The 12,053-nt window shown below is 46.4% G+C and overlaps 1 protein-coding gene across 1 annotated transcript in view; it reads left to right on the forward strand.

The window, feature by feature from the left end:
* Positions 1 to 12,053, forward strand: part of LOC135808288 (uncharacterized) — a 98,993-nt gene that overhangs the window by 27,237 nt on the left and 59,703 nt on the right. Inside the window, exon 9 of the mRNA XM_065321456.1 lies at positions 1,426 to 1,704. Within this exon, the coding sequence (XP_065177528.1) occupies positions 1,426 to 1,704 (279 nt within the window). The remainder of the gene's footprint in view (positions 1 to 1,425; positions 1,705 to 12,053) is intronic.

Genomic DNA, 12,053 nt, shown 5'->3' on the forward strand with positions numbered 1-12,053 from the left:
GAGTCACGGACACCTAACTTACGTACCCTTCCACCACACATTTTTGACCGTGCTTGAATGTCGCAATCATCAGGCAACATGAGGATGGGGTGCCGACCATGCCAGTATATATGCCAGGAGAGGGTGGGTCTTGCGGCGCTGTATGAAAAGCTGTGTGTGAATGTTGGGGCTGTATAGGCTGAGGGCTAGCGGTGTTATTTTAGGCAGGAGGCTGTGTGCAGTGTGTGTGGTTGTTGTATGCAGGCGGCTGTAGGCAGGCGGCTGTAGAGGCAGTGACAGGGCTAGCAGTGCAATGTTAGCGCAGAATGTGTGGCTAGTGTGGGCAGGATGTAGTGAGCAAGGTTTGTGGATGTTGTAGGCAGGAGGCTGTGGAGGTAATGACAGAGCTAGCAGTGTGATGTTAGCGCAGAGTACAAAAAAGCAACATGTATATGGCTGGTTTGGGCAGGGTGTTGTGAGCAAGGTGTGTGGTTGGTGTGGGCAGGAGGCTGCGGAGACACATTACTTCCTCCATCAAGCAAAACTTCATTGCATTTTTACAGTTCAGTCCAAAGCATTCTATGGCTACCAAAACGCTTTGCAAAGTGGCAAAGCAACATATGAGAGATAGATATTTACAGATGTCACACAGCTCGTTCGAAGCAGTCCAGCTTCATTCTTCATCTGAATTTGATGACGACTCACTCCTTGATAACATTGAGTCGGCATCCTTGCTGGCTTTTGCCTCCAGCGCTGCCAGCTTTTGTCCTGCAGCCTTTACAAGTTGCCCAGACACGATTTGATCGAGGAGATCGCCAAGTTCTTCGCTCGAACTGTAAGCTTGATGACCTCCACGGCTTCGCTGGTAATTGTTGTCTCTGCTGCTCAGACTCCCCAGAATGCCATGGAAAGAGCCATACAGACACAACCAAACGCTCCTCATCTTGGCAGCGGGGTACTCGTGCCAGCATGTTTCCACAGCCTGCAGAAGCTCCTTTCTGGTTTTCTTCACCACGACTGACACGTCTGTCTTCAGGCTGTGGAAGAACGCCAAGTCGTCAACGTTGAGATCAGGATTTGCCCCCCCCCCCCCCAGAGCTGCGAATGAGTCAAATTTTCAGTGCCGGCTAGGCGGCTTTGGAACATCGTCTATAGAGCAGCAGTGACTGTTTCAACATGGCACACCACTAATTTTGCAATCGGCACGGTTCTGTTTCTCCGTAAGGTTGGCAAGGAGGAGTCCACTGAATCCGTGCCTGGAAACATTGGGATGCCCCAGGGGGGAATGACTCATCCCAATTCTGTTCATCTGTTGCATACATGTAGATGAGGCATTGCCCAGGGATGATCGCTTCCCACTAATGCCAGACTATGATCACCGTATGTGGCTATCATGAAAATAAATCTCCCCTAATTCACCATCTACTTTGTGTTGGTATGTTTCAGTTGGGAACTGCTCTGCCAGAACAGTAGCCGGTGATGTTATGATTTCGCTGCCACAATGCAACCTTGATCTGGTAGAGTACTTCGACCTGACGGCGTATGAAGAGCAAACATTTGCAGGAGGCTCACCATATCTGACTAAACGTCTGTCACGGCAAGGAGAACACAACATCCCAAAGCAGCGATTACCCAATGGAAACTGTGTTTTTCGGTTGGTGCCAAGGATGAAAGAAACAGATACCGAAATTCTCTGCACAGATATGGAAATTCAGTACAATCCACGTGAGTTTACCTGCTATCGCGTACTACAATTGTATTCACTACTGATTCATTGGATTTACCTGGCTGTCTAAGCTGTAAAGATAATCCAAATTCACAGACAGAGACCAAACAAGAGGTCCATAATCTTACCTCTTGCACGACCCGTTTGAAGCACCATGTATTGTATGAGCCAGGGACTATAGAAGCTGCCCTACGACGTTTAATATCAAAATCAAGTTACGAGGTTTCAAAGTCACGTGATTCAAAGGTACTTCTCTTTTTTCCCTCTCATTTTTAAATTTAAACTCCAACGCAGCCACTTACACACTTAGGACACTTCACTTCTCAACTCCAAACTCCAGAAACGGTCTCTTCACTGCGATTTCAAATTAAAATTTACATGCCGCCAAATTACCGGGCCTGGCCTATCATCAGGATAATGCCCATCATCAGGATAATGTAAATTTTAATTTGAAATCGTAGTGAAGAGACCGTTTCTGGAGTTTGGAGTTGGGAACTGAAGCCTAGTTTTAATTAGGCGTAGTTGGTTACCACCTTCATCTCATTCTCACCATTGGCAGGCTTACCTCGAGCCGTGGGATGTTGTACTTCCTCCGTATACTAAAACTTCGTGACTTTTTCAACGGTGTTTTGAGCAAGAACCTGCTCAGCGAACCACGCCAAAGGCTGTCATCGACAACCTACATTCATGTTGAGGTAATTTTGGTTGATCCCGAACAGATTCTCCATGGAAGCCATGCGTGTGAGGATGTTGCCGACAGGAACTCACGAGTCAAATGGAAACAAAAAACTAACACCTACTTGCTCGAAATTGACATTGTGACAAAGTGGAGCTCGCGGCTGGAACACGGAGGCACGCGACACTCGCTGCCCTGAATTGAAGCTGGCCACGCTCGTACTTGCGGTGCGCGGCCCCATAGATCCACGCAGCGTGAGAACATAATAATTTCGGTTCCTCTCGCACGGCAAGATGAAACATTTCAGTCGTAGTGCAACCAGCGCAGACTCTGGATCGGAATGTCAACGACCTGGCTTTCTTCGCCTCTCTCCAGTCAGACGTCTCCTTAGTCGCCAAGGGGAATCGCAGGGACCTCCTCAAAGCAGTTGTAGAATGCTGGGAGGGTTATCCTGCCGAGAAAATGCAAAGCTTGTGGATGTGCTTGAGCGACTCGTTTCACGGCATAATGGAGGCCGCAGGTTGGAACGACTGCATATAGTTGGCAGCGATTCGTACAGAGCTCTGGAAATGAAGAAGAAGTAGCCAGAGTCCCGCGTCATATCATCACTGCAGCTGAAAAAAATCTGAACGAAATGCGAGGGAAGCAGTGACTGTTGGCAATGCGGGGTCAGCGTCGTCAGGTGACAATGACACGAGCGACAAAGATTCTGAATGAACTCAATCTCATTCGTCTCACTTGCTTTTTCTTTGTATACATCTTGGAAACAGGTTAGACAATGCCACGAGTGTTATTCCAAGTCAAACGGAACAATTCCAGAGCTGTGCGCAGCCTTCAAAGAATGTCACGAAGTTTTTGTATAAGGAGAAGTATAAACAAATGAATAAGCTCCATGAAGCGCAGGTTGTCAGTTTTTGTTTTGTTTTGACAAGAGCTGTCCTCTTGTCGATGACAATCTTCTATGAAAACAAAAGGCTGCCACGTGATTGTTGAGTACTTCTCAAGTGTCCGCTTATGTACATTGACTATGGCTACAGCAAAGCAGTTCGAATCTCGCTGGAGTTTCTGATGCGGCAGCGAAAGTGCTTTGATCAGGACGAGAACATTTTACGGATCAAGCGTCAGCACGTTTGAGTCGTCGATTTAGACTCCGAGGTGGACACCGATCGTGACACCACACCACCTCAGAAGAACACATACAGCACTGGAGTTACAGTAAGTAGTTCGAGTGCTGCTAGTGATGTCAAGCCCTGAAACCGGGGAAATTCAAACACTGATAGTGATGCCTCTGTCGACAGCTCACGTCAGGCGAAATTACTGGTCAGTCGGCGACACGCATTTTTCGCAAAAAATTGCGTTTCACCTGCTGGGAGAGTATGCGTGTACTCGAGTCTTATCCTGAGCAAGTTTTTTCTTCTTTTTTTCAGCTCCAGTATAGCTGAATTTTTCATTGCAAAGCCGTCCTCGATTGTTGTGTTCGTTGTTCAAACGAAGTGGACATTCAATCATGAAGGCAGAGGACATAGGAGCCTGATTGGAGTTTCTCGCGGCATAGGACGGCCACACAGAGACACTTTGGGATTTTCTGATTATAATACCGTACGCACGATGCTGAGATCAATTTGTGCGATATCAAATTGTTTGCGATCTACCACATCGAGCAGAACGGCTCAGGATAAGACTCGAGTACACGCACACGGTCGGCAGGACCTGACTAGACAAATGATCCCTGGCTTCACCAGACGCCAGAAGTCGGACACCATGTCCTTTGCCGCGACGTCCATCACCAAAAAGAACTCCATTTTCGTCGTGAAAAGGCTTGAAATACTCAATATTCAACCAAGATTCGCGGTCTCACCCTTTCTCAGATCGAATCATTTTTTGTTGTAGCAGTTGCAGGGCAGATCCCCGCCACTACTTCAACAGGGGATGGCTCCAAAGTATGCCTGGAACAAGCCATATCGAGGTTGCAAGCCACCCCTCTCAGCAAGAAATTCGAAATTTCAATGGTGGAAGATATACTATGGAGAGAATTTCAAAAAGTATGTTTCGCGGAGCGATCGCTCAACCTACGTCATTCAAACTTTGCAGGATGGTTCAGACGTACATGCTAGGCATGGAGCCACAGGAGATGATGCCATAGCTGACACACAGAGTCACACACACAGCAGATTCGTGTGCACAGATACAAAATTAGTGGACGTCGTCATCTTTTTCCCGCTGATCTCAAATGTACTGGGACGTGCTATTTCGCCTGACGAGAATCAGGTGACAATTCCGCTGTGCACGCACCTCAGCTACCAGCAACGGAGCAGGTAAAGCAGGGTCTCCTGGCAAACGTGATTGATTTCAGAGGGGCTGTGGCTGTAAATCGAAGAATCGTGGACATACAATGAACACGAAAAATGGTGCACATATCATTTGCTGCAAAATCACGTAGCATATTATGCTATCATAAAATAGGTAATTAGGCCCATTTTGGCAGGTCAGATGAACTTGAAATGTTGTGTGAGCACCCTTCCATACCGTATCAACATTTTGAGCGAAACATATTTTCACCAAAAAGTGCAGCAGGGTGGTTTCTCTAGGCCCTGGCTCAATATTATTATCAGCTTTTTCGCGTTGACATCACCAAGCAAGCTTCGCTAGTCTTCGCTTAAGCCAAATTGAATGAAGAATTGGGAGCGCGCAGGGTCAATGAGATGCATGCACATATGCATGTAACTCCAGAATAGGCAACACAGAAAATATCAAAACAGTCCTAAAACACGCATATAATATAATTGGGCCGCAATCAACGAAAACGACCCTTAGAGGTTTCGTAATTATTTTCTTCGAGAAAAGGTCGATTTGTGGCGTGCAACTATTTTTTGATCGCACTGTGAACAGCGCAACAAGTTCTTCTTGAACTTCTTGCTTGATGTACTGGTTGAAGTAGTGTCGAGTGTTGACTTAGGTGTTCCTTCGTCTTGTTGCGATGGCTGTGGATGCCAGAGCTGCTCGCAGAGCACGGGCGACGGTCATTCCGTACAGCTCGAACCTGGCAGGGAGTGGATGCTGAAGTAGCTCGCAGAAGTTCAGAGTGAGGATGCCAGTAAATTCCAACACTAAAATAGCTATGATGTCCAGAACTGTTTTAGTTGACAATAATATTATTATGATTGTGGCAAATTCCAAACTCACAGCCTGTGATCAAAGAGTCCATCACATACGAAGCACACCATCACGGGCACCCTGTCATTCTGATCTCGCGATAAGATGATGAATATCTCGAGGTGCACAAGCCATGTCGACAGGATGGTGTAATCACAAAAGTCATCACCCGCTGCGAAGCGGCTCAAGCTGGCCGATGACTGTTCAGAGTCGGAAGATGAAGAGTCTCCCTCTGAGATAACATCTGAGTCTGAGGCTAGTGATAGCAGCAATGTCGGGTCTTCCGCTAATAGTCCATCGGCCAAGTCTCAAAATCGAAAGTGGTGATGCACTGAGCTTCCAACTAAACGCGACCATACCCAGCACGTAGAGAATATATCAGAGAACACGATTCCGTTTGTTGGACGTGCCGAATTCAGTCCAGGGCGTCGATACGAAGCGTTCTTCGTCGCCGAGTTTTTTACTGTGCGCTCCATTTGAGAGTGCGCAGAGTTCTGATCGAGAGTTTTTTGAGCAGATTTTCAAATTTTTGAGGCTGTCAGCTGACAGCTGTCAACCCTAAATGGCACTTAGTATGTGACAGGCAATAGGTTTTGGTGCCACCGTATGCCTTCTAATAAGTTCTATCTTCCTTCGTTTCACTTCGCTGCTTCGCCCACTACCTCAGGAGATGACAGCGTACCTGCACTAGTCAGCTCTCGCTAACCCTGTCTCTCTTTCTCCGTCTTAGCGCTCGTCATTCGTGTCCTTCTGCTGGGGCGAGCTTGATACTGTTGTGTCGTAGTTTTTAGGCAATAGTGGCTGTTGTTCGCGTGACGATCAGGATTTATGGAGAAAGACGACGACTCGCCAAGTTCCCATGCAGCCACAGACGGCGTAGCAATTCTTACCGCCAACCCTTCGAGCAACGGAACCGGCCTGAGTTGGAAATCGTGTCTGTGTAATTGTGCCACGATACGGATGAAACACACAGGCTCACATGTGACGAGATGAAGATAATCTCAACAGGCTGACGGAAATCCAACAGGCTCACGGGAACGCTGCAGTTATGGTCGGAGACGCGGAGTTATTTAGTCACTGGTTCGAGTGCTGTGTGCTCTAACACAATTGTAAAAAATCATGAAAAAGCGAAAATAATGCAATGGTGGGGCTGAGTGGTGTTCTGTGGAGGAGACGTCGCTGTCTCAGTATTCAACGCCGGACCCTGTATTTCAAGTCTGTGGTCATGCTTGATCATAAGATCCTGTATGGCTCCAATGCCTTCTCAGCATTGTTGGCGGGTAAGCACCTGGATCATGTCCAAGTACTGCGGCTCTGGTGGCTTGAGGGACGTACGGGTGCTCGCCGTGCACCCCTGCCGGCAATCTGCTAGTGAAGCTTGGTACCTACTGTGTCCGGGAGATTTTCATCCAGAAGCTGATCCCATGGGCTTGTACAACGAAGTGTCGTGATGTTTGAACATGGCCTGGGCTTATGCGGGAGCATGGGTTTATACGTGGGTAGGCTTATCCGCAGGATTTTACGAGAGCGTTACTTCCTCCGTAAAGTTTTGTTTTCCACGGCTGAGCGTAGCGAAAGAGTGCAAAAAACCTATTTTTCATTCACAAATATTTTCGTGCATTTGCTCTTGTTCTGCGATATTCCGTTGAACCTGCCATTGTGGTCTTTGTGTTTCCTCGTGGTAGTTGCAGTTGCCCGCCCACCCACCCTGGTTTCATGGGGGTCTTCCGCTGTTCGTCTTGATATTCTATGCCGATGTGTGTGGCTTATGATTATGACATACACCGGTTATTACATACAATTTCTTGTTGTCTCTATTCTTGGGTCCGACTGGCAGCGGGGCAGGACTTAATGATATAGAAAGGTTTTTGGCCGAAATGCGTGTTTTCCTCTAGCCCGGTTGAGCGGTCACGGCTAGCAATGTAGGGAGTTGTCACTGAATCGTAACCAGCTCAAACAAAGCACTCACACATTTACAACAAGACACTCTTTCTTGATGTTATACATAGTTTCATACAACAATGGAGGAATAGAAGAAGAGGGAAGAGAAGGTCATAGTTACAGTACTTGAACAGTAGCCAGCAGCAGCTCACGACGCCATCAGGACCGAAGAGAAAGAGAGTGAAATGAGGAGAAACCACTGCCGTTATGTTATACACATCCCATATTTGGATCTCGACCCCGGCATGGTTCATACACACTCCATTACCCCCTACCCCTGCATGCAGTAATTGATACACATTCCATTACCCCCTACCCCTGCATGCAGTAGTTCATACGCACTCCATTACCCCCTACCCCTGCATGCAGTAGTTCATACGCACTCCAATACCCCCTACCCCTAGCCCTGCATGCAGTAGTTCGTACGTACACACTTCATAACCATATTTGACCCATTTCCCCGCTGCCCCTAGGCCCTGCATGTAATAATTAGTACCATACACATTTGTAGCCCGTTTCCCCTCCTTCTGCCCCTGCACATAAAAACCATCGTACATTTGATCTAATTACATCCCTTTATAGTGTACATAGTCGGGCTATAGACAACATTTATACCAGGGCCAGGCACTGGCGCCTAGCAACAGCCAATCAGAGAAGCTCATGTAACTACTCTGTCTACTACAAAGAGTAATGAGTAATGATTACATCATTGGCATAAATGGGAAAAGACACAAAAAGGTAACACATGCAATTGTGGGATTCGAACCGGCAACAGTCATTCCAAAGGTCAAGGAATTAGCAGTAACTTCTATCAAGGCCTCACTGAGTGTCACCATGCATTATCACTACTACTACAGAGTCATTGTTTTCAGGCGCTCCCCTGCTGCCCAGTCACCCATGTTCACCACTGGCCATGCTGTTTCACTTGATTGTGCGTCCTCTTCTCCCGCTTGCTGGCGGTTCTTTGACTGATTTAGATGTTTTCGGCTGTTTATCTATTATGTGGCTGCGAGTGTGGTTTTTGCTTCTACTCATTTCTGGAAAACCAGTATGGTGGTGAGTGTGATTGCTCCGGTAGACCGATACCCCATGTACTGAACAGTTGCTTTGTGAGTGAAAACAAAAACTTTGTGATGGATTTTGATGGATATGAATACGCTTTGAGCAGGTCAAGAACAGTGTGTATCGATTGTACTTGAAACCACTGGACGAAGGTAGTTCAGCCTACTTACAGCATCTATACAAGCGAAACTGTCGGCAGAATGACCAGAGAGTTAATTTTGTGTCGCTTTCGCTCGACTCATATTTACCCTGCGTCGCTGCCGTCATCTGCTACCCTCGAGTTGTCATCTCTCTCGACTCGTCTTTTCAGCTTGTTCAGCCTTGTCTCAGCTTCTTTGATCACACTCAGCTGAACCTTTTTGATGCCACCGTCGTTCAAGTCGGCTTTCAAGCTGCGTGAGACGCCACGGTGGCGTTTACTCGTTTCCACCAGGGAGTCATAATTCTCTCTCGAAATATTTTATTCCCGTAGCTATGCAGAAGACGTTACTTCAGTAACGTCTGGCGCTAGCCAGGGTCCACACAGCTTTCATTTGGTGCTTTTTTTTTTTTTTTGGCGGACGGACCTCCGTCTGGCGCTATCCCGTATCTGTCCCGTACTGTACCGTACCATCAAAGACAGCTGGCCACAAACAGCTGGCCACAATATTCAAATAGGGCTTTCAAATGCAAGATCATAACGTGAAGCAACTTGGAAGAATGACTATGAATGCGAAGTGTATCGGGTAATGCATGTAGGGCGATTGTGCGGGTTCGAGTCCCAGGTTATGCCTTGAAAAAAATAGGAGAATTGAAAAATTTATAACATCCCTATGCTGTTTTGTGTAGGTCATCAAGGTGGTAGACGGTGTTGTATTACCCTCGACCGTACCTGTCCCGTACCGTACCGTACCATCAAAGACGGCTGGCCACAAACAGCTGGTCACTATATTCAAATAGGGCTTTCAAATGCAAGATCATAACGTGAAGCAATTTGGAAGAATTAGTATGTATGCGAAGTGTATTGGGGATGCATGCAGGGCGATAGTACGGGTTCGAATCCCCGGTTGTCTTGAAAAAAATAGGAGAAAAGAAAAATTTGAACAAACGGAAGTAACAACAATTTGATAACCGCAATCAGTAATACAAGCTGGATCGACATTTGTGTACACTGTATTCATGTATTGTAAAACTGTGGAGACAATGTGCAATAAAACGATGAAAAATGTGAAGAAATTGTGTAGAGAAAGAAAGGGATTCAAACAAGTTTTCGTACAACACTCATCAGGAATCGTCGTTGTACTAAAGGACACTGAAACAAAAATTGAACTATTATAGAAAATCTAAGTTAGAGAAATAACACTAAGAGCAACAACAGTGAAATTTACAAGTGTGAATTTTAACAATCAAAGCGAGAAATGAAGGAGAAAGGAAGGAAAGACAACGTGATAACACATAACAGCAGTACATTAAACCTAGAACATTAACGGCCAAGCTTGGCCGCACTAAACACGACAAAGTTCCAGACCATCGGCCCGGTTGAAAGTTTTGATCGAACAGAGAAAGTAGAAAGAGAACTAGTAGCTTACTTTAAGAAACTGAAAGCCGACGGAGAAATATTCTCCAATGATTTCGATCGCATAAAACCGACAGGCACGCTCCGGCCTAGGCTATATGGCTTACCAAAAATACACAAGCCCACATGTCCAGTACGTCCCATCCTTTCTATGACGGCCTCGCCTCAGTATTCTATTTCCAAGTGGCTGTGTATTTACTTACAACCAGTGCAGGACCACTATTGCGAGCGCACTGTAAAAGACAGTTTTGATTTCGTCGAAAAGCTCCGCAACAAGCCTGTACCACCCAACGCACACATGTGTTCGTTTGACGTCGTCAGTTTATTTACTAATGTGCCGATTGAAGAAACTGTTGACATCTGCATGGATGTTTTGTACCGTAATAATGACATTGACACTCCTTGGATATCTGAAAGAGCGTTTAGACGATTGTTGTTGCTGGTCACAACTGGAGTTGAGTTTTCGTTCAACAATGTCATGTACAAACAAGTCGATGGTGTCGCGATGGGTTCGCCCCTTGGTCCAGTATTGGCAAACGTGTTTGTCGGTTACTGTGAGTCGAAGATTGATGATTCATTGTGGCCTGACCTTTATGTACGTTTCGTGGACGACTCATTCACATATTTTAATAATGAGGAGCGTAGTAACGAGTTTCTGGACGTGTTAAATGGTATTCACCCTGCCCTTCGTTTCACATGTGAGCATGAACAGTCCAACAAGTTGTCATTTCTGGATGTGCTGGTGGAAAAAACGAGTAGTGACGTTCTGACAACCGTTTATCGTAAGCCGACGTTTACTGGTCAGTACATTGTATATGACTCTTATTGTTCGTCTCAATATAAAGTAAACTTAGTGCGTAACCTTGTAGACCGTGCGAAGCGTATTTGTTCGTCCTGTAAGCTGCAGGAAGAGCTTGACTTTCTCCGGTCAGTTTTCGTTAAGAACGGGTACCCTGAGTTTTTGCTGCAGAAGTTGTTGAAAGTCGAACAAACTACTAAGGCTCCTTTGTTTGGTCCTGCTCGTTGTCCCGTCTATTTATGTTTGCCTTGGAAAGGACAGGAGTCAACTAAAGTTTGTAGTGCAGTCAAGTCCGTTGTTCGTCGAACATACTGTAACTCGTATACTCTCAGTCTCAGCACTCTCTGCACATACTTGTTGTTACGTAAGTAGTTATCAATATTCGTTCATTGTCTCACACAAGGAGAAGAAGAAGACAAGGCAGTGCGAGTATGCGCACAGCCTATCCATGCATTCCTACGGTGTACTATTTATGCGTATACAAATTACGTGTCATAAAGTAGCCATGCTACACTATCCTCCTCCTACCAAAGATTCACGCCCTCGTGAATAGAGAAAGAAAACAGAAACATAAAAAATAAAATAACTCAGGACATAGCAAAATCAGTAAACCGAGCAGGCAGTCCAGCATTGCGAGCAAGATGGGCTCTGGTTGACTGCGGGAGCGTAGACGACAGCGGACTATGGTCGCTGTCGAGGGCATGTGGGACATACTGAGGCATCACTGGAGCAGCAGGTACTGGATCCTCCAGCGGCAGGGACGCAGATGGCGACGGCAGGTAAGCGAGTTTCAAGCGGTTGAAATGCAGCGTCTTATGGCGACCATCAACATCGACAACGTAGGACGTTGATCCAAAGACGGACACAATACGAAATGGACCACGCCAAGGGCGGTGGAATTTGCGGTGTTCACCAGGGTGAATGACAGCATCCTTTACGTAAACAAACTGGCCAGCAGCTAATGGCGCACCCTTGGTTCGGCGGTTGTAATGTTCTTCCTGGTGCTCATGGGACAGATCAGCGAGCTCTCGAGCTTGAGCATGTACAACACGCAACGCAAACTGTAAATGGCGAACGTAACTAGTGGATTCAAGAGACGCTGGTTGTGGCAAACCAAACACAACATCTGCCGGCAAACGCAATTCAGTGCCGTACAACAACT

Source organism: Sycon ciliatum, chromosome 2 (assembly GCF_964019385.1).
Source record: "Sycon ciliatum chromosome 2, ocSycCili1.1, whole genome shotgun sequence".
Lineage (NCBI taxonomy): Eukaryota > Metazoa > Porifera > Calcarea > Leucosolenida > Sycettidae > Sycon > Sycon ciliatum.